This window comes from Hermetia illucens, chromosome 2 (assembly GCF_905115235.1).
Source record: "Hermetia illucens chromosome 2, iHerIll2.2.curated.20191125, whole genome shotgun sequence".
Classification (NCBI taxonomy): Eukaryota; Metazoa; Arthropoda; class Insecta; order Diptera; family Stratiomyidae; genus Hermetia; species Hermetia illucens.
In genome coordinates this window covers 116263283-116286273 of record NC_051850.1, presented here as the reverse complement: position 1 = coordinate 116286273, position 22991 = coordinate 116263283, and the positions used below count along the sequence as shown (strand labels likewise).

Genomic DNA, 22991 nt, shown 5'->3' with positions numbered 1-22991 from the left:
CGTCCCGTACTGCTGTATGAATGTGAGATGTGGACCTTGACGCAAATGTCGGAAAAGCAGATCGATATCTTCGATGGAAAAATCCCCCCAAAGATTTTCGAAGCCGTAAAGGAAGGAGATGCCCGGCGAATCAGATATAATCACGAATTGTATGATTCAAAATGAAATGAATTGTATGAGTCAAAATCCGGAAATTGCAATGGGCTGGCTACATCGAACGAATACACGAAGAAGGGTTCCGAAACGAGTGCTGAAAGGCAGAGCCGATGGTGGCCGAACAAAAGGCAAGCCAAGCCAACATTGGGAGTAGTCAGTGGCCATAGATTGCAGATTAATTCTAAGATTTTCTAACTGAAGGACGGGTCGAGATAATTGGAGACGATGCACCCGGGAGGCGTTTTTAAACTTTTTTTGGAATTTTTTTCGTTTAATTTTTTGAAAGCCCAAGAATATTGTAATAAAATTTGAGGTGAACCGGGGTAAAACTAAGAAATATACAGCGGTTTAAACAACCACGTCGCATGACTCAGCCGGGACTCGTAGTTGCAGCTGCTAATGCATTGGATTCGTTCAAACATGCGTATAGTGCTCTTCGCGAGGATGTTTTTGATTCTATCAAACCTCTCTATGAAGATCTGAGCAAAGATGTCCTCCTGGAAAGATTTATCGGAGGTTTTACGTAGAACAACAATGAGAGTCCGAACCAATCTCACCAGAGCACTTAAGTGGAACTTCTGTCATCGACGAGATTGTATCTTATGTGGCAATCTGTCTCTTCAATGAAGGTTCTTTGCTTTACTAACCTTTATGCAAAGCATGAGAGTTAGTAACAGACCAAGCCAGAATAGGCGCAATAAGCCAAGCGGAGCCGAAAGCTGAAAAACAGAGTAAAGGAGACAGGATTCGTCGTAGACAGAAGCAAAAAGGTGTTTAGGCATCATGGATAAGAGCAATATCCTTTATGGACATAGTATCGATGATTCAGTGCGCGTTAAGCCAATCAAATTCGTTTATGAACATTGGGGAAAAGTTCACGTGACAGACAGACAGGCATTGAGTGGATTTTAATAATGTTTTGTTTTACACAAACCCTTAGAAATAAGGTAGTGATAAACTTAAAAAGGTACTGAACTTAGTACCTTGGATGCTAAAAAGACAACACTGAGGGTGATTAGGTAGGCTGCAGTATGGTGGAGTTATCTTATTATTTTACTTTTTCCTCATTATCCCCGAACACGGTTTTTTTACTGTAGATATTAATACTGCTGTCTTAAAGCCTCCTCCTTTACCTTGGCTTGAGACCAGCACGACGCAGTTCAAGGGTAAAGTACCTCTACATAATAATAAACTCGACGATGAGGTTCCTCGAGCAGACTGGAAGTACCGTGGGTCCTTGTCGACAGATCATTTTAGTAGAGCTGCACTTAGGTGCAGGCGGAACTGCTCGATCAATGTCGGCACTTCTTCTTTGGTTTTTCGATTGCTCTACTCTCATGGTTGACCACGGCTGTTATCCTCAATGATTATGATTGACATTCGCCACTTCTCAGACCAGTACAAAGGCAATCAAGGGCCGGCAAGGATGGCACAAGGCGTGGTCGTAAATATTATGAAGAGGTGTATCTAAAAGAACTACAAATTTGTTTCTAGGCAAAACATCCGCTTACCGGTTCCGGATGCATTCATTGTATTGTTCAGTTTCTGATCATCATGATCAACGACGCAACAACCGATATCCGGTCTAGGCCTGCCTTAATAAGGACCTCCAGACATCCCGGTTTTGCGTCGATGTCCATCAATTCGATCGTTCCATCTGGGGCAAGATCCGCCTCTTTTTCTTTTTTTTACCATAGATACCCTTATCACGTAAGTGGCCAAAAATTCGTCTCTCGAATGAGGCCAAGAGTTCGCAATTTTTCTTGCTAATACCCAAGTCTCCAAGGAATACATGAGGACTGGCAAGATCATTGTCTTGTACAGTAAGAGCTTTGACCCTATAGTGCGATGTTCCGAGCGAAACAGTTTTTGAAAGCTGAAATAGGCTCTGCTAGCTACCAACAACCGTACGCGGATTTCGTCGTCATGGCTGTTATCGGTTGCGACTCAAAGTTGTAGTCTCCTATCTGATACTTCTTATACTAAAATATTTACTACGTTAATATTTGCATAATTGCAATTACAATATCTATGAATTGATTTTATATTTTTCAGCTGGTCATATTAAAAGAAATGATCGTCTCCTTTTACCGTGGTTGCAAGAAAAGCCTTCGGTATGTAATGAGATTAAATACCCACAATTAGAGAGAGAATATTTAACGTTTCAATTCATACGTTATCGTCTGAAAATTGGTATGAAAGTGCATCATTGTAGGAAATATTTAATTAAAAGTTTATTTTCAATTTATAACCACAAACAAAATTCCGATGGTATTCTGTTTCCATAAAATCACAAAATCATTCTTGCGTATCTTGCACCTGCCATGTAGCCTTCTTAGCTTCGCCTATTCTCCAAGTATGAATCAAAAACAGAATGAATGAAAAGGAATACGTGAGAAGATTCCATACAACGCAATCATCATGATGCTGCAGTAGTAAGCAGTATGTAGCTCCGATGATATCTTCCATAAGCACTTTTATACCTTTTAACACTTTTATCCTCCGCTCATCTCACATTCCTATCCGACTCTAACGTTCTACATTATTTTCCTGTTGTCTTGCAGTTTCTGAGTATCTACGGAATAGCGCAACAACGGCATCCCGTCGACGGACTTATACCCAAAATGGATCCTGGAATGACGTACATGAACTGAAGCAAATTGGATCTTTGAAATAAAACGAGCATACATTCATCAATTTGAAAGCTAACAGAACGTTCTATCTTTAGAGTTTCAGGGTAGTTAGCGTGGATTCAGTGAAAGACAATAGTATTCGTACGGAAGCAGCAATCTCGACGAAGTGCATATCGAACAAATCTCAAAGGAATGTCTGACTGCATCATTGTTTCATCATGATTACACGTTTGCAAAATGATCCCTTCTAGCTTCGTTTTACAAAGGCATTAATCCGATTCCAGGTCTAATGGAAATTCTTCTTTATATCTCATTCCCCCATTTCCAATCTGACGTGAAGTAATTCGAAATGATTTTTCGGGAAAATGCTTAACTAAAGCTCGGAAAAGTTATACGTCTTAGCCAGAGATTAAGTAAGGTATTTTCGGGGTTAAATAAACCAGACAGCTTTTTAGGGATTCAATAGCATTAAAGTCTTAAAAATTTTCCATGAAACCAGTATTCCTCCCACAACACGAAAGTTGTTCGTACTGTACGGGAGGAGACTGCACAAGAAATTCAAGGGACAACTCTAACAAGGAGAAAAAACTGACACTTGTGTCAAAGCTTCAAAAGGAGCAGTTTTACCTCAAACGGGTGGCAGAAAACTTCAAAGAAATGTTAATTCTTTTTGGGGGCAAATTTTTAATCAGGACTACATTTGAAGGGTCACTTTTCAAAACCAGAGCAAACGAGCTTATCAGGTTTGAATCATGTAAAAATAGATCTGATTTTCTCCATGGTTGCTACCGCAATGAATATTCCTAGCACGTAGAATGTACACCAGCTTCAATCGTAATGAGGGTAAATTCCAAGAATCTCTGGGAACTAAATAAGATTTAGGAGGGAAATTTCCAAACATTTTCCCGTAACTTTTAGTACTTTGCAACTATGAGATATGTACGAAAAATCTGTCGGATACTGTTGGATAAAGAAACATCTACAAAAAGAAGATTAAAGCCGGGCGGTATGTTATTAATGCCCACCACTACACAGACATTTAAGGGTAATAGAAAACGACTAGAACATGAATTGTTTACTGACGAAAGTAGGTTTATTGGACTGTAGATTACGAGTAAATATATTTTTGTACGAAAATAAATGCTGAAATGGGAATTGAGCAAAATCTCAAAGCGAAAAATTTATTGTGATAAAAGAGTTGTTACCATGCATAGAGCAAGTAACTGTGTAACATGGATTATAGCTACATTTATCAAAAGAATGTATACTAAGAGCTTTGTAAGGATGCCATCCGTGGGATGCTTTTATAAAATATTTAATACAAGAATTTTATTGTGTGGACCTTGGGAAATGCAACCATAATTCTAGTATGATTTAAACCTTTGAGAAGCAAAGGACCTTCTAGATATTAAAAATTAGATGATATTTTGAATATTAATTAATTTGGTTTACTTTTAATTGTTATAAGAATATATATAAGAGATGGTCCAAAACTGAGATGGAGGAAACATATATAAGTTCAATTTATTAGCTTAAGAGAAATTAACGATATTGAAACTGTTGAAAAACCATTCTCTAGTTACTATAGATAAACTATCATAATTGTATTTATCAAATGACTATATTAAAGTGTAAATAGTATCGCACTAAACGTGAAAAAATAAATATTGTATTCCAAGCTTCTAATCAATATCAGAGCCTTCTTTATCCTTCCATAAATTATATTTTCCTCGTCTTGATTTATTCTAATCTAACTATCCATAACTTTCAATGCTCCTAAAACCAACTATTAAGTAAATAAACTGTAATGAAGGGTTTTGTGCCTTTCTTATGTGCGGAACTACGTAGGTAAGTACCAAAAAGTTCGTAATATTTCTTGGTATATTTTCAGATTCCAAAATATATGTACAGATTGAAGATAATTATTATGTTCTTCCTAAACAAGAACAACATCGCGTCGGCCATCTTGGGAGGATGAGTTCCTATACATGGCGTAGCTAGCAATGAAATTGTCACCCTATCCACTGTCATTTCCAACATCCGATCAGGTGACAGGCCTGTGCGCCGAGCAAGTTATTCGTTTGAAATGTAATCCAACGTATTCCAATGATATGACGCAGACAAATGTTCATAAAGGCTTGAAGCTTTCGAGCGTCAGTAGTCACTTTCCATGTGCTACTCTCATATAGCAATACAGAAAGAAGGTGCCTACGGGAGACACAAACCCACAAGAAGAATCTCTGGATTATAGTGGGAATACGCACTGGTCACAGCTGACTAAATTATCACCTGGGGCACAGTTAGATACTAGACAGCTACCACACTCCCCCTTGCCCCTCAAGGGGGGAAATCAGTGCGAGTACACACGATTTCAAATCGTTTTGCCCTTGGGCATGAGCGAGATGTAACGAAAATCCGATCAGCTGTGTTTGACATACCGCCCGGACTTGCCAATGTATTGGTGAGATTGGCAAGTTTTTGCTTATGTATAAGTTGCTAGACGAGGTCTCACTGTCAGATCACCGATATCTAGAATTCAATCTGACTATTGCGGGCGAACAGTCTGCAGTACAAAGACGGAACCCTAGGAAAACGGATTGGGCAAAGTTCAATGAACTTCTTGGGAATAAAGTACAGTTCCCTAGGCGACTAAGGACTCCTTTGATGCTGGAAGATGAATTGAAAACTCTGAATTGCACACTTTTAGGGTGCTATGAAGAGGCTTGTCCTATTTCCCGAGGCCAAAGCGGTAAAACGGTTCCTTGGTGGAACCGAGAACTACAAAAACTCAGGAAATCAACCAGGCGACTTCTAAATCGTGCTTGCAAAAGTAACAAGGACGAAGACTGGTTAAATTTCAGGAACTCACAACGTGAATATAAGAGGCTCGTGAGGTACTCGAAACGAGACTCCTTTAGAGCGTACTGTGAGGAACTGGAAGGCGAAAGGGAAACTTCAAGGCTGAGAGAGAGTCCTCAAAAGGGATGACTCGGCCAAGTTGGATTCTCTTAGAAAACCCGATGATACTTTCAAGAGCTCCAGACTGGATTCAGTACAGACCCTCCTGGAAGTACACCACCCGGGAGAACGAGTGAGTGAAGGGGCAGGGGGAGAGTTGACGGTTCTTGCAACCCCTTCAACATGCAAGCGTTGCAAGGGGAACTGGAACACTGCGAAAGCGGTTGTCACCCATGAAAACGTGAGAGCTGCCATATTGTCCTTTGAACATTTGAAAGCACCTGGCATGGATGGCATCTATCCGGCAATGCTAAAGGAGAGTATGGAGCATTTAGAGCGACCTCTAAGAAATATTTTTCGAGGATGTCTTGCTCTGGGCTACGTGCCTTATTCTTGGCAACAGGTTACGGTAGTTTTCATACCGAAACCTGGGAAAGATGACTATTCTAATCCAAAGAACTTTAGACAGACCAGCTCATTCATTCTTGCTGAAAGGTTTGGAGAGACTGGTGGAGCGTCACATTCGTGGAAACGCACTTAGGTCACACCCACTTAGTGAAAACCAACATGCTTACCAACGTGGAAAGTCCTGTGAGTCTGCTCTTCATTCTTTGGTCACAAAGATAGAGGATGGAACTTTGAATGGTGAGTACGCGATGGGGGTGTTCGTGGACATTGAAGGGACTTTTGACTGTGCACCTTTTCAAAAACTTTGTGATGCCGCCAGAGCGCATGGTGTTGATGATGCTTTAATTAAGTGGATCCATGCTATGCTAACGCAAAGATTGCTGTGCGCTGAGGTAGGGGTCGATCGCTACCTGACTACGGAAGCAACGAAGGGCTGCCCCCAAGGAGGTGTACTTTCGCCGCTTCTGTGGAATATGCTGATCGACTCACTGCTATGCGAACTGAAAAATTTGCCAATACACGCTCAAGCTTATGCTGATGACGTGGCTGTACTTGCTTTTGATCGGGATCTTGGAACGGTGTGTAGGAATATACAGCGTGCCGTTGATTTGATAGACAGCTGGTGCCTTAGACATGGTTTGTCAGTTAATCCAAATAAAACCACAATGGTTTTATTCACAAAAAGGAGAAAACTGGATGGACTTTGTCTCCCTGAGATGAGGGGTACTACCCTTCAACTCTCCGAAGAAGTGAAATATCTGGGGGTCCCTCTAGATAAAAAACTTCTTTGGAACAAACATGTAGAGGTAAAGATGAAACGAGCTCTCACAGCTTATGAGCTGTGCAGACGGACCTTTGCCTCGACATGGGGACTCAGGCCTCATGTGGTAATGTGGATATACGTTGCCATCATTAGGTCGTTGTTCGTATATGCATCCGTAGTGTGGTGGGTTAAAGTGAGACAAAAAGGTTTTCACCGTAAACTAGCCGCACTCCAAGGACCGTTTGTCTGGGTATCACTGGTGCCATGAGCACGACATCCGGCGCAGCTCTGAATGCACTACTCAATTTGCAGCCCCTGGATATATTTATTCAAAGCACTGCAATGAGAGCAGCTCATAGGCTAATTCGATTAGATCTATGGGAAAACAACGGATGTGGGGGGGCACAGAGCATTGGAAGAGTTACTGGGAGGACTGAATCCAGTTCTTACAATGCCTTCCGATTCTCGTGTCCCCATACATCTGTTTGGTAGAAGATATGTAGTTACCCTGAAGCGTAGAGAGGACTGGGAAGACCCAGAGGAATGCGTGGCGGGATATACGGAACTACACCGATGGCTCAAAAACAGAAGAGGGTTCTGGAGCCGGAGTCTACCTCTCAAATAAAAACGAGAAGTGGGCTTTTCCTTTGGGACAATCTGCAACGGTTTTTCAAGCCGAAGTTTATGCGATCCTAAGGGTGGCAAACTGGGTGATTGACGAGCGGTTGAAGGGCAGGCGCATCGCAATCTGCAGTGACAGTCAAGCTGCACTGAGGGCATTGAGCAGTCCTTTGATCACCTCGAAAATCGTTCAGGAATGCAGAAACCGTTTGAACGACACACCAAACTTTTCCTGCCAGAACCCAACATACGTACCGCAAAGTTTATCCTGTCGAAAAGCAGGAGGACTTGCAGGTGTATTGTGGGCATTCTGACAGGCCATAATTCACTAGCTGGGCATATGTTCAGAATAGGAATTACCGAAGATGATATGTGTCCCTCCTGTAATGAGGAAGCGGAATCCACGGAGCATTTCCTATGTGAATGCCCCGCCTATGAACGCATCAGGCATCAGATCTTTGGTGCCGATGTTCTCCAATTGCGACGGGTAGCATCACATCCACTAACGGAAATCCTGCGATACGTGAACGCATCCGGAATATTCCGTTAGACGGGGGAGGCGAGTACAATGGGCCAACACGGCCTGAGTGCTCAGAAGCTGTGGCTTCTCCCCCACCATACACAAACACACACATGTATAAGTGAATACGTGAAACAACTTTTTGCTATGTGGGTGAGTACGCCGTAGTACCAGAATAACAAAAGCTCACCGATCTCTCTCTTACCAATACGATTTGACGAAGATTACGCCTTTTCCATGTTTATCGTCTCTGATGTGTACAGATAAGCTTCTGCAAGCACATTCGCAAGTGGGGTCATTTTAGTAAGGGTACTGCCTATAGTAGATCTACTGTGACCTGGGCAAGCTATGGATACCTCGCACACTGCCTACAGATTCTGTGCGAAGTGTGTCGAAACCACCATACACGTTCTGGGACAAAGTTCGACACTTGGAGGAATACTTAATACCAGATGCCAAGTTGAATTACTTGGAAGCAGGGAACATATTAAAATTTCTGACGATTATTAGGCTTGTTTGACATGCTATGGTTAATAATAATAATCGTTGGCGCAACAATCCATATTGGATCAGGGCCTTGAAGTGTGTTAGAGCACGTCATTCAAGACCGCAACGGTACACCACAGTACACTGTGGGAGGCAATGTGATCAGCATTGTGCTAGCCCGAGATTACTACCCTGATTTGACTCAGGTACTCATTCACAGCTGAGTCGACTGGTATCCGACATCCAATCACGAGAACAAATGCCTCTGCCCCAGCGAGATTCTAACCGCGACCTTTCGCTACGACAGCCCAGCGCTCTAATCACTTGAGCCATTTGGGCACACTATGGTTAATAGGGGCACTATGACCAGTAAAAGAAGTACAATAGCTCTTTAAGGATACAGTTCAACTTCCCTCTAGGGGGGAAACCACATTAGCAGGCCTTTTCACGTACTTTTTTGAAATATTTTTGTAGTGGTAGGAATTATATGGAATTCAATCAAATTTCAACATTATCTTACTCATATTCCGAATAACTTTTAAGAATTACACTTTTTGGAGCACACATTTTCCACCCAGTATCAGAAATAAGATAAATTCTGAGAAGTACTAAGTGACCCTTTGCATTTGATGCCCCGCATGACAATATTCAGTGAAAAAACAACCCAGGGCAGTCCCCCCTTAAACTCAACATAAAACGGCGTCACTTGGGGGGTAAAGAGATACACAGACCGCACCTTCTCACCAAATTGGACAATTGGTTTAACCGTTTCCGGCAGGCAGACAGACAGACATTGAATCGATTCTAAAAAGGTTTTGTTTTACACAAAACCCCTAAAAAGGCACCGTTAAGAATGTGATTTCATCCCAAATTTAGGTTCATATTCTTGACAATTTGGTAAAATATCATAACTCCAAATTTCAGAATGATCGGTTCATTACTTTTTGAGCTGTGAAAAACGTCGTTTTCAGAGAAACAATTTGGAAAAAAATAATCCCCTTTCGGATATGAAGACATTTCATCATCATCATCAACGGCGCAACAACCAGTACCCGGTCTAGGCCTGCCTTAATAAGGAACTCCAAACATCCCGGTATTGCGCCGAGGTCCAGCAATTCGATATCCCTAAAAGCTGTCTGGCATCTTGACCTACGCCATCGCTTCATCTCATACAGGGTCTGCCTCGTCTTCTTTTTTTACCATAAATATTGCCCTTATAGACTTTCCAGGCTGTATCATCCTCATCCATACGGATTAAGTGATCCGCCCACCGTAACCTATTGAGCCGAATTTTATCCACAACCAGACGGTCATGGTATCACTCATAGATTTCGTCGTTATGTAGGCTACGGAATCGTCCATCCTCATGTAGGGAGACAAAAATTCTTCAGAGGATTCTTCTCTCGAAAGCGGCCAAGAGTTCGCAATTCTTCTTGCTAAGAACCCAAGTCTCCGAGGAATACATGAGGACTGGCAAGATCAGTCTTGTACAGTAAGAGCATTGACCCTATGGTGAGGCGTTTCGAGCGGAACAGTTTTTGTAAACTGAAATATGTAGGCTCTGTTGGCTGACAACAACCGTGTGCGGATTTCATCATCGTAGCTGTTATCGGTTGTGATTTTCGACCCTAGATAGGAGAAATTGTCAACGGTCTTAAAGTTGTATTCTCCTATCTTTATTCTTCCCATTTGACCAGTGCGATTTGATGTTGTTTGTTGGTTGGTTTTCGATACTGACGTTGCCACCATATATTTTGTCTTGCCTTTATTGATGTGCAGCCCAAGATCTCGCGCCAATCGCCGCCTGCTCGATCTGGATGAAGGCGGTTTGCACGTTTCGGGTGGTTCTTCCAATGATGTCGATATCGTCAGCACAGGCCAGTAGTTGGATGGACTTAAAGAGGATCGTACCTCTTACATTTACCTCACGGATCACTTTCTCGAGGGCCAGGTTAAAGAGGACGCATAATAGGGAATCCCCTTGTCGTAGACCGTTGTTGATGTCAAATGGTCTTGAAAGTGATCCTGCTGCTTTTATCTGGCCTCGCACATTGGTCAGGGTCAGCCTAGTCAGTCTTATCAATTTCGTCGGGATACCGAATTTTCTCATGGCCGTGTACAGTTTGCTATCATACGCGGCTTTAAAGTCGATTGATGGTGCAACTGGTGTCCATATTCCAACAGGAGGGATAGATAGTTTCAATGGCTCCACGTCCCCGCAGCGTATCAGGGGGAAAGTGAGGAAAGTGCCAGAACTTTGCAGTCTTCCAGATTACTCGCTAAGGAAACTAGCACCACACCGGCAGTTCAGTATGAGATGCTAATCCAAAAATGAGGAGAAGGAGAAATTTGAGGTCCGGTACGGATCACCGACTAAAATCGTTTGTGCCGGTGGCTGGGTCGGGCTCCTGTAAACACGGCATCGACACCGCTAATCATGGGGCGGTTCCACGACTAGGCGATACGATGACCAGGAGCAGCGGATGAAATGGGCTGAGCAATTGAACCTCCTTATCATCCGCTACCACTACGAAATAATGGGGAGACCGGTACAATATCTTACCAACGTTTGTTACGCCACAATACGCACGCGTGACTTTGTAACAGTTCAAAGACTAGTACCACTTCAATACTCGCAGCCATACAATCCCGGCCGTCATTAGCGAACGTGTTCGACTCGAGGTCATCGCCAAAAGCGATGACCAAGAGTGGAACAGAGGCGGCTGCATCAACAACACCATGCCACACTGCGGACAACAGTTTCAGTACTCGCCAAAGCACTTTCCTTCACCGTCCAGCTGAAGTCTCCGCTGAGGTTTGGGACGAATTCCAAAAAGCGTGTATAATTCTTGGAAATGGATCCTTTGCATAGACCAGGTATTCCCAGGCTCTATGCATCTCCAGCAACTCCTAAAGGTCCATCTCAAATGAGATTACATTACGACTTTATGCTAATATGTCGCTGCTGAAACTGCAATCACTTGTGAATGGTGGTGCAATTGCGGCTGTCAGATTGGAGGGTCAGAAGATTCAATTTCGCGTTCTTGTAAGTGTCCGAACATTAAATGTCGGCGTGACTCACTAAGGCAGGACATTGCTAAGCTGCCTCAGATCAGTTTTGGCTATGCCAGGAGGCGGATGAAAAACTAAGCAGAAAAGGTTTACCGGAACTATGCCATCCTCAGTGACACACCCGTAGTTGAAATTCTGTACATACTAAAGCAGAACTTTCTGTTAAAAGTAGTCGATTGCGACGGTATAGCGAAAGTCACTCCAGACTTTTCCAGAATGCAACGTAAGCAAGGTACCAGTGGAACTTTTTAAGATCACTCAATAAATCCCAAAACATCGTCCAAACAGTGCAATTTTCAGTAACAAAAGCGAAAGAATATTGAGGTGAACTTGTGAATTACCCGCCCAGCATGCTGAGGATATTGAGTGGATTACCACTAAAAGCACCCATGCATGAAGATAAGGTTCGATAAGCCATAAATAGTTCGAAGAATTGGAAGGGACCCGGATCGTGTGTAGAACTTCTGGTACAAAAAGTTCACCAGTATAGATGATCGGTTGGCACACAGCATAAATCAGGTCAGAGGTCGGCTGGAGGAATTTCCATCCTTCCGCAGATTGCGGGGATTACCTACTTTAACCCCCAAAAAGGACACGGTGGAGGATCGCACAGACAAAAGACCGATTACTTGCTTACGAATCCTCTACCAATTCATAACGTTCATTATTGGAGAGATAAAGTCGGGTCACGGGGTTGGAAGTTGGTAGTTATAGGACAAGCAACTAGAGGTCAAGGAAACGTCTATAGATATTATATCGATTCAGCCAAGGCTTTCGACAACACCTCGCATACCACGTTATCAGTCCATTCACTTGAGGCTACCAATCCCTCACACCCTATACGTATACGGAGGGGCACCTTCCAGGGGGATTCGCTGAGTCCCGCTTTGGTTTTGCTAATGTACTGAACCCCCTTTCATGGCTACTGAATGACGGTAGAGGGCATGGTTTCGCAATCAAATATGGCCTACGTGCTAAGTGCGAGATGACACACTTGATGTACTTAGATGAGATCAAGTTAGATGCTGGTACTGATGACCACTTTAGAAGTCTTTAAGTAATCCCATTAGGTAATTATGATTACTTATATTTTTATTAAAATATTTAAGCGAACTCAATGCGAATTCTATACAGCAAACTCAACGCGAATTCTATACAGCAAACTTAACTCAAATTCTATTTTTTTAATTCAAAAAGGACTTCCATATTCTTTAGCAATTTTCAATTTAATAATTAAAATTCAGTGACAGGTCTGAAAAAACATAATTACTGCGATCTTCCACTCCCTTGGCATGCCACGCAAAGTGGATAGATCCGCGCCATCTATTCGCTCGCAACATTCGAAATAAATTTCGAATGCTGCGAATCCTGCCGCGCCACATCACTCCGCCCCCAGATGAAACCTAGGGGGTTTCAGCGACTGATCCCCGAACTTCGTTCGCCGTTAATCCACAAAGCGGACACGACGTTGCTTCGGGGCGCACGCGGGTTTCAGCCTGGACAAAGAGACCGCCTTTTTGTGACCACCGATCTCGAGCTGGAAGAAATGTTCTCCCCGCTCGAGAACGCGGTACGGGCCCTCATATGGAGGCTGCAGCGGCTTCCGGACGGCATCCGTTCTGATCAGCACATGCGTGCATGTGTCCAGTTCCTTGGGCGAACAAGCAGGTATGGACGAGTGTCGAGTGGGTGGTGGCGCCTTGATGCGCCGGAGATTGTCCCTCAGCAGACGCACCAACCCCGACTCCGTGAGACCCGATCTCCTGTCGAAGACCGGATCGCTTGGGAGTCTTGGGTTCTCCCCGTAAACCAGCTCCGCGGGGCTGGCAGCAAATTCCTCTCGGCGGGTTGTACGAAGGCCGAGTAGGACGAGAGGCAAGACTTGCGTCCAGGACGGGTCGTCGCGTGCCATAATGGCGGCTTTCAGCGTCCGGTGCCAACGTTCCAACATCCCATTGGATTGTGGGTGGTATGCCGTAGTCCGCTGGCGTTTAAAACCAAGGAGTTTGCCTAACTCGGAGAAAAGGGTGGACTCAAATTGCATTCCCTGGTCAGTGATGACCACTGCAGGGACGCCAAAGCGAGGTATCCACTCTCGACAGAGGGCTTCAGCACATGATTGCGCCGTAATGTCTTTCAGAGGTATTGCCTCAGGCCACCGCGTGAACCTGTCGATGATTGTGAGGCAATACTTATAACCGTGCGAGTCTCGCAAAGACCCTATTATGTCGAGGTGTATGGTGTGGAAACGCTTGGTAGTGCGGGGGAATGAGCCCACTTCTTTCCTAACATGCCTGGAGACTTTACATTTTTGGCATGCGATGCACTCTCTGGCCCAGGAATTGATATCCTTGTTCATGGAGGGCCAGAAGTATTTTCCGGTGACTAACCGGTTTGTTGTCCTGATGCCGGGGTGCGCCAAGTCGTGAACTGCGTGGAACACTTCCTTGCGAAATGTGGCCGGAATGTATGGCCGAGGTCCCTTTTCCGAGTCTTCGCAGCAGAGCGAGAGGTTTGAGCCGAAGATGGGCAACTCCCGAAATTTGTATTTGGGGTTGGACTTGAGGCTCTGAAGTGCTGCGTCATCCACTTGCGCCTTGGCAATAGCCGAGAAATCGAGTGAGGCGGGGATGTTAACTTCGGAGACACGAGACAAAGCGTCAGCAACAATGTTGTCCTTCCCGGACACGTGCTGGATGTCCGACGTAAACTGGCTTATGAAGCTCAGGTGTCGAAGCTGACGAGGGGACGCTTTGTCGGGCTTCTGTTTCAAAGCGAACGTGAGAGGCTTATGGTCCGTGAACACTGTGAACGGCCTGCCTTCTAGGGAGAAACGGAAGTATTTGATGGACAGGTATGCGGCGAGCAGTTCGCGATCGTAGGTGCTGTAGTTCCGTTGAGCGGGATTCAACTGCTTCGAGAAGAAGCTCAACGGCTGCCAAACTTGGTCCACCTTTTGGTGAAGGGCAGCACCTACTGCGATGTCAGAGGCATCAACAAAAACGGCTAGGGGTGCATCTTGCAGAGGGAATGCCAAGAGTGTAGCGTCAGCCAGTTGTTGACGAGATTTGTCAAACGCGCAGATAGCCTCTTCAGACCACACGATCTCTCGTGTGTCCTTAGTTTTGGGGCCAGACAAGTACGCGTTCAAAATGGACTGGAGATGGGCGGCCTTGGGCAGGAAACGACGGTAGAAGTTTAGCATGCCCAAGAACCTCCTCAACTCCCTCACTGTCTTTGGACGCGGGAAGCTTGTGATTGCTTGCACCTTGTCTGGGTCGGGCTGTATTCCTTCAGGGGAAATGAAATGGCCGAGGAATCTCACCTGTTGTTGAAGGAATTTGCATTTCTCAACGTTTAGGACTAAACCGGCCTCAAGGAGACGTTGAAAAATGCACTCGAAATGGGCTAAGTGCTCAGACTCAGTAGAAGAAGCGACCAAAACATCATCCAAATATACGAAACAGAATTCGAGGTTTCGCAGGACTGAGTGAATGAACCTTTGAAAGGTTTGCGCCGCATTGCACAATCCGAAAGTCATTCGGGTGAACTCGAAGAGTCCAAAGGGTGTGCATATTGCCGTCTTTGGAATGTCTTCAGGAGCTACTGGAATTTGGTGATAAGCCTTGGTTAAGTCCAAGGTCGAAAAGATGCGGCAATTTGCGAGGTGATGCGCAAAGTCGTGGATGAGTGGAATTGGATATCGGTCAGGAACAGTCTGTGCATTTAGCCTTCTGTAATCCCCACATGGGCGCCATTCGCCATTTGGCTTAGGGACCATATGCAGTGGGGAAGACCAACAGCTGTTTGAGGGCCTGCAGATACCCTGTTGAACGAGTTGTTCAAACTCTTTCCGTGCAATTGCCAGTTTCTGAGATGGTAGAGGACGCACCTTCGAGAAGATCGGGGAACCAGTAGTGATAATGTGGTGCTGCACATTGTGCTTCACTGGTTTGGAGAGACTACAGTTGGTAGTAATCTGGCTGAACTTTTGGAGAAGTGCCCGAACACGAGAGTCGGTAATGTCTTCTAAAAGAACGGAAAGATTATTGCCTGGGTGAGATACCATATGTCCCGACGAATTAAGGTTGGTCGTGGAATCTATAAGAGACTTGTTTTGCAAGTCCACCAGCAATCCATAGTGACACAGGAAGTCTGCGCCTAGTATGGGGAAGCTGACATCCGCCAGGATGAAACGCCACGAAAACGTCCTACGCAAGCCAAGACTCACGTCCACTTGCCTATATCCGTAAGTATTGATGCGGGAGGAATTTGCTGCCGCAAGTTTGAGCGGTTGAGGGAAAAGTTGATGATGCTGGGGTACGGGAAGAACCGAAACCTCCGCACCCGTGTCGACGAGGTAGTTGCGCCTGCTGAGGGGGTCGAAAATAGTTAGGCGACGTGGTGCTGCGTTCTGGGTGGCCGCCGCCAAGACCCCCCGCGGACCTAGTTTTTTGCGGTAGGAGAGAATCTACACGGTAGCGTACATCGTGTCGCTTTATCCCCGAATCTGCGGTGGTACCAGCAAATCCCTTGGTCCGTGGACTGTCTTGACGACCTGCTACCTGATCGCCCTTTTCGGATGGCAGACCGCGAGCGTGCTCGCGATCTGGCGCCCGAACGCTGAGCGTCCAACGTCGCCCGCATCTCGGCCATACTGGCTGTTAATGCAGCAATCTCGCGCCTCATTTCACCCACCTCATCCGACGGTGGTTGAACGGCCGCCAAGGTTGGGCGTACGTACACCTCCTGAACCTGGTCGGCCGTCGCTGCCAGTTCCTCCAAGGAACCGGAGACGCAAGCGAGGATCGCCTGGGTGCCCTCCGGGAGCCGACGCAGCCAGAGTGACTTGATCAGGTCTTCGCCGATCTTACTCCCACCCAATTGCCTCATTTCACGAAGCAATTGGCTGGGAGTTCGATCACCTAAGGTTAAACCTGCCAGCAAGTGGTCTAATTTTGCCGACTCGCTTGCCGACAGGCGCCTGATCAACTCGCTCTTGAGCTGCACGTACGATGTCGACTTCACCACGTCGGACACCAGAAGTATGGACTCTTCGTCCAGGCCGACCACCGCGTAGTTGAAACGTGTCGCGTCCGATGTGATGCCGGACATTTGGAACTGTGCTTCCAAATGCACGAACCACAGCTCGGGGTTCCGCCGCCAAAACGGAGGGACGCGTACGGCGAGGGCGGTCACTTGCGGGTTCGATGGGCCTGCTGCGTCTTTATTGTCAAAAGACATCTTGTTTCACGAAAAGTACGAGATTGAAATGCAAACGCGGTGAGTTTATTCTGAAACGCGGTGAACTTTACACCGACACGGCAGGCCGCACCCACAAATGCACGCACGAAACGAGAAAAAAAACGAAGCGGACGCTATCCAGCGCAGACCAAAAACACCACCAATGAGAATGGAGGACTCGCGATGTTAAACACCTGCACGCCGTCTCTTGCAGCGATTTCAATTTTTTTATTACTATTTTTTTTTTTTTTTTTTTAACTGAATAAATAAATAAATATTATATATAAATGAATAATAATTTCTCTTAAGTATAACTCCTCGTTGTTTGTCGGCTGTAGCTGCGGCGTTGGCGGTGCTGGGGACGTCCGTTTGTTGCCGTTGTTGATCGTTGTGGCAATGATGACTAGTCCGGTGCGTGAAAGGTGTTGTGCAGGAGGGCGTGCGTACGGGAAGTCGCGTGAAAATCCACTTCTGGTGAGGGTCCGACGTGTGTCGCGCAGTACACTGTGTAGAGAAGGTTTTCTCGCGTTTTTCTTTCTTGCCTCTGCTCCGACTCGGGATGTGGAGATGTGACACGTTTTCGTGATGTTTACCACGGCACTCCACACTCAACTGTAGATGCGAACGCGTGAAAATCGCTTGCCGTACGGTCTACTGATGTTTTGGAAGGATTTCTCAGTCCTTGGAAGTTCTATTTCTGCCGTGTTGCTCGGACGAATTTTTGTCGTTAATAGAACTTCACCAATGTCGGCGATGGTGGACAATTATTCACTTTTAATATTGACTTAGAGTGAAATACAATTAACTTATAACAACTAAAACGGCGGCACCTGCTGAGGAGGCGGCGATGGTGGCGGAGCCTTCGGCTCCTGCTGCGATAGCGATGGTTGCAGCGGTGATATTGGTGTCGGCTGCGACGGTAGCGGCTACGGCGGTGACGGCGGCGGCTTCGACCTCTGCGGCGATGGTGGAGTTGAGTGCGGCGGCGAAAGTGGCTGCGGCAGCGATGGCGGCTGCGGCTGCGGAACTCTTACTTATCTCCAATCGGTTGTTGCGGCTGCCTGCTGGGCGATTGTGCTTGCGCAGACTGCGATTTGTTGATGGGGATGATGATGTGCTTGAGTTTTTCAATTTTGCAGGTTCTGGGAATTCGGGATCTTAGTTGTTGATGCTGTTGGTGCGAGTTCCGGGGTCACCAATTAAGTAATCCAATTAAGTAATTATGATTACTTATATTTTTATTAAAATATTTAAGCGAACTCAATGCGAATTCTATACAGCAAACTCAACGCGAATTCTATACAGCAAACTTAACTCAAATTCTATTTTTTTAATTCAAAAAGGACTTCCATATTCTTTAGCAATTTTCAACTTAATAATTAAAATTCAGTGACAGGTCTGAAAAAACATAATTACTGCGATCTTCCACTCCCTTGGCATGCCACGCAAAGTGGATAGATCCGCGCCATCTATTCGCTCGCAACATTCGAAATAAATTTCGAATGCTGCGAATCCTGCCGCGCCACAGTCTGTTGCGAACAGTAGACATGTTTAACCGTGATATTCGGATGGAATTTGGATTGGATAAGTATCGAATCCAAGGTATCCACAAAGGTGATCAGGAGCCAGATGACGGACTCCAAGCTCCAAGCTATAATCGCGACAGCTTTCTACAAGTACTTAGGAATTCTTTAAAAAACCCGTACTCGAGCTGGTGATCTAAAGGATGCTCTACTGCCCGAATTCCTACGACGTGTATATTTCGGGGAAGAATAAGAATAAGACTCGGGAAATCAACGAAATTTGTCGTCTCGAGAGGGTGGTTGTAGGTCCCATAACATTGTCAGTTACAGGTGTTGTACCTAAATCTCTCACGGCTTCCCTACATGTTCTGGGACTCTCACACAGTTTGTTTCAAACCATGTAGAAAAACACCATTCTGCATACGTGTTCGATGTTGCGGGGAGTTTCTACTAGCCTACCATCGGCCACCGCCACAAACGTCCCTTTCCCTTTTAAGTAAATAGGATCGCCGTACTCTAAATGCTTGGAACTTAGTGCTAGTATTAGGTAAAATCCAGCATCTACTAAGATTGTAATAACTAATAATAATGATAGTAATAACGAAAGCCGTAAAAACAAAGACGAAGACTTCCCCAGCCAAAATCATAAAATTTCGATCCAGTGGAAAACCTGGAATGTAGGTCCTTTCCATTTGCACTAGTTTAGAACAACAGTTTGCGCTGAAACGCTGTAAGGCTCAACAAAGCGTATTATAACACACAGGCCACTACCAGGCGACAGCGCATAAGCTTTGCGACATTGAGAAAATTGGCTGGGTAGATTTAGAGAGCCGATCCCCTTGAAGAACTGCTTTAAGTGTTTCTTGGCCAGATATGGCGAATGCATGGTAAGTACCGTTGATTGATCTGACCAATGCAAACGATACCGGGAAAAGTCTCTGCTGCTTCCAACAATTCTGTCCAGAGGCGGATACAAACCCATATCGAAACGCCTTGGGGGTTGTAATGGAGAATTCTAAAAGTCAGGTATTTTCGCAAATGATATACGCTAATCGCCATCGAAAAATTGTTCAGGATTTATTTCCTCAAGAAATCGTGGTAAAAATCCTCCGATATAATAATAATACTTCCAGTTACGACGAAAGAAATACTGGAGATCTACAATAGGCTGATAACAAAATAGCGGCCATTGATGGTATACCAAATAAACCTAAGTTCAACGCCGGCCATACTTGTGGAGCTCTTTAAGATATGCTTGGTAGATGGGATAATTCTCGAGGTATCAAAGCGACGAAGCAAACTATCATTGTACAGACTTATATGCCTATTAGACATAAGCAAATAGTGTATAACAAATTGCTCCCTTTTGTAAAGAGTCTGAGAAGCTTAACAAACAAGCTTCGGTGAAACCAATCCTCCATCGAAGCCATTACGTTGGTTCCTGACTTGGTTATGGCAATATGCGAACAGAGTGCTAGCAGATATGCAAAATGCATTCAATCCGGTCACTTCGAAGTTAATAAGGAGATCTGTGGCGACAGTCGGTGTACCAAGTTACTCAGCTTAAGCGATCGACAACTATAAAAAAGGGAGAAGACTTTGCTGCAACAGAGATTGTGGGCTCAATAAACACCACGGCTCTGCAGGTGTTTCTCCTGCATTGATGTTGCAAAACATCTCGCGTATGTACTCATCTGAAGCGATCACTGATATAAAGGAGCGGCGACAAAATGCAGTGTCAATGATGTAGCGCCATCAGGAAAGGACTGCCGTCACTTTAAAACCAGCAGTCAAAGACCCTGCAATGATGATAGACGCAAGGCTGAACTTTAATCAACATTTGCAACATGTTTGCATTAAAGCCTCCTATGTGAGCGTAGCTCTGGCAAGGAAGGTGACAAATTTTGCGAGTCAACTATACAAGTATATACCAAACTTACGCATTGGTCGAAATAATGTCAATTGACATTTGAGTCAAAGAGATGTCGCGCATTTATCATAATGCAGAGGCTTTCTCTGATCGTCACGTTGAAAGCGACAAATAAAAGCAATCGTTGAGCAGACCGCAATGATGGGAATGGGCAGAAGAGGGTCGATAGATCCACAGATGGAATTACCTATAACAGACAAGCAAGTGGACCGTCCTGTAAAGAGTTGCAATATCCCTAATCAGACGCGTCCCTTCGTGCGGAAAAGAGAATGTTAGGCCGTGCATAGGCATGCCTAGGCGCAGATCAGGTAGATGGAAAGAAAACGCCCACTAGTGGGATGAAATGGTGATGGGCAGGATACCCTGAATTCAATACCGACATCGAAGAGAAAAAAAGACAGAACTTTCGGTACATTGGCTCGAAATCCCAGCACCATTAGATTTTGGCAAAGAAAAAGTTACCTCTCGGTCGTGCTCCGGTGGGGAACAACTTGGCCATCGTAGTATGCAATGCAAGTGAATCAATGCAAAAATGCACCCCTTTAAACGTAGTTTTCCGATCAATCCACCACAGAATAGCACCACTCGTTGCGAGAAGGAAAAACGCTTCTAGAAAAGGAGGCCACTAGAATGCAGGCCGTGAGTATATACATATATAAACAAGTCGGGAAACCGAAAGCTGGACGCTTCAGGTACGAAAGGTTTTGTGTAATTCTTAGTACGTAGCACGTAATATATCCATATATTATGTGAGAGTATCCACTTTCGGGTGATATTGACATTCATAGTCTTCAATTTTCAAAGAAGCAACAAATTTGAAGTATTATAACTTTGTTAGTAATAGTGCGATTTCCACCAAACTTGGTAGGATCATGCTCTATATTATAGCCTATATCACTGCAAAATTTCATGGTACTAGAATGAATTTAAGGGGGGTTTCCAACCAATTACAAAAAATTGTAGTAATATACTATTATTAACTTTATTTAAACAGATATCGGCATGGAAGGTATTTCGGAGCCCAGGCACCATATAGTGGCAGCCGCTTGATTTTTTTCAGATTTTTCGGTTTGGTAGTTTCTGAGAATGGCCCCCTTAAAGAAGTGATCACTTTCAACCCCCCGCGCTCCCCACCCTTCCAACGAATGTCAAAACTAAGATCGGCTTTGGAAAGTACTAATTGAGACCTTTAATTTGATACCCCACATGACTATATTTGATAAAAAAAAATTTTACACCCCCCTTTTGCATGTATGGGGACCCCCCCTTAAATTCGACGTAAAAGGATGTAATTCACTGTATGCGTGAGCGTTCACAGTTCCCACCTTTCTACCAAATTTGGTGTCAATCGCTATAACCGTCTCCAAGAAAAATGCGTGTGACGGACAGACAGACAGACAGACAGACAGACAGACAGACAGACAGACAGACAGACGAAAGTTAAAAGCAAACGCTCCCCACCGATCTCTTCCCCTACTCTGCTTGATGAAATAGTAACGGATCTTTTCCCACAGAATGTGAGTACCGCTAACCTTCCCACTGTTGAGATAGACACCGCGGAAGTTCCACACGGTAAGCGAAAAGGAGGTCCTCGAAGCTGCGGATAAAATTGTTGGAAATAAATCACCTGGCTTGGATAGCATTCCCAATAAAGCTCTGAAAGCAGCAGTAAAAATAGCTCCAAATATGTTTGCCGAGGCGTTCACCACATGCCTTAAAGAAGGAGTATTTCCTACACAATGGAAGAAGCAGAAATTAATTCTAGTCCCCAAGCCAAACAAACCTTTGGGTGAAGCTTCGTCCTACAGGCCGATATGCCTTCTAAATAATACTGGCAAACTATTCGAACGAGTAATCTATAACAGATTAATTCGAATTGCCGAAAAGGATGGCGGTCTCTCCGAAAATCAGTTCGGTTTTCGAAAGGGGAGGTCTACAACGGATGCACTTGTCCTAGTAGCAAACACAGCTAAGACCGCACTTGACGAGGGCAAATGTTGTGCAGTGATTACACTTGATGTGAAGAATGCCTTCAATTCCGCTAGATGGAGCAAGATACTTGAGTCCCTAATTAACTTGGGCGTGGCGAAGTACCTGGTGCGTATTGTTGCCGACTTCCTAATCGATAGGACTCTGTGCTGCGAATCAGATGAAGGAATGAAATCCTACCAAACGACATGCGGAGTTCCGCAAGGGTCTGTCCTAGGGCCACTCTTGTGGATTATTATGTATAACGGGGTACTGACCCTAGACCTTTCTACTGGTGTGGCCTCCATTGGTTTCGCGGACGATGTTGGTGTGACGGTTGTTGCACGCCTTCTCGAGGAAGTCGAGCTCTATGCAAATGAAGCAGTCTATGAGATTAAATCCTGGTTAGAGAATGCTGGTCTACAGCTCGCAGAGCATAAGACGGAAGTAGTACTTATTACCAAGCGGAGAAAGTGCACTTCCATGAAGATCAAAGTTGGAATGCAAACAATTTATTCCAAGCCTGCACTTAAGTACTTAGGTGTAATGATTGACCAGAGGTTGAATTTCAGATTGCATGTGGAGGGTGCAGCAGCCAAGGCATATAACATCGGAGCGCTGGTTGCAAGAATGCTACCAAATATAGGTGGCCCAAGGCCGAGCCGTCGACTCCTTATTTCAAGGGTGGTCAGTTCGATCCTACTGTATG

General features: G+C 44.8%; 2 protein-coding genes across 9 annotated transcripts in view; one reads left to right on the top strand and one right to left on the bottom strand.

Annotated features, from left to right (window-relative positions):
- Window positions 1-4479, top strand: part of LOC119649638 (thyrotropin-releasing hormone receptor) — a 233547-nt gene extending 229068 nt beyond the window's left edge. Inside the window, exons 7-8 of one of the 2 annotated variants that reach the window (XM_038051889.1) lie at window positions 2212-2270; window positions 2721-4479. In XM_038051889.1, coding sequence (XP_037907817.1) covers window positions 2212-2270; window positions 2721-2810 — 149 coding nt within the window. In that variant the 3' untranslated portion in view covers window positions 2811-4479. The remainder of the gene's footprint in view (window positions 1-2211; window positions 2271-2720) is intronic. The other variant, XM_038051890.1, reaches the window with a different exon arrangement.
- The window catches only part of LOC119649635 (protein furry), a 582748-nt gene that overhangs the window by 313373 nt on the left and 246384 nt on the right, over window positions 1-22991 (bottom strand). The gene's annotated exons all lie outside the window — the stretch shown is intronic.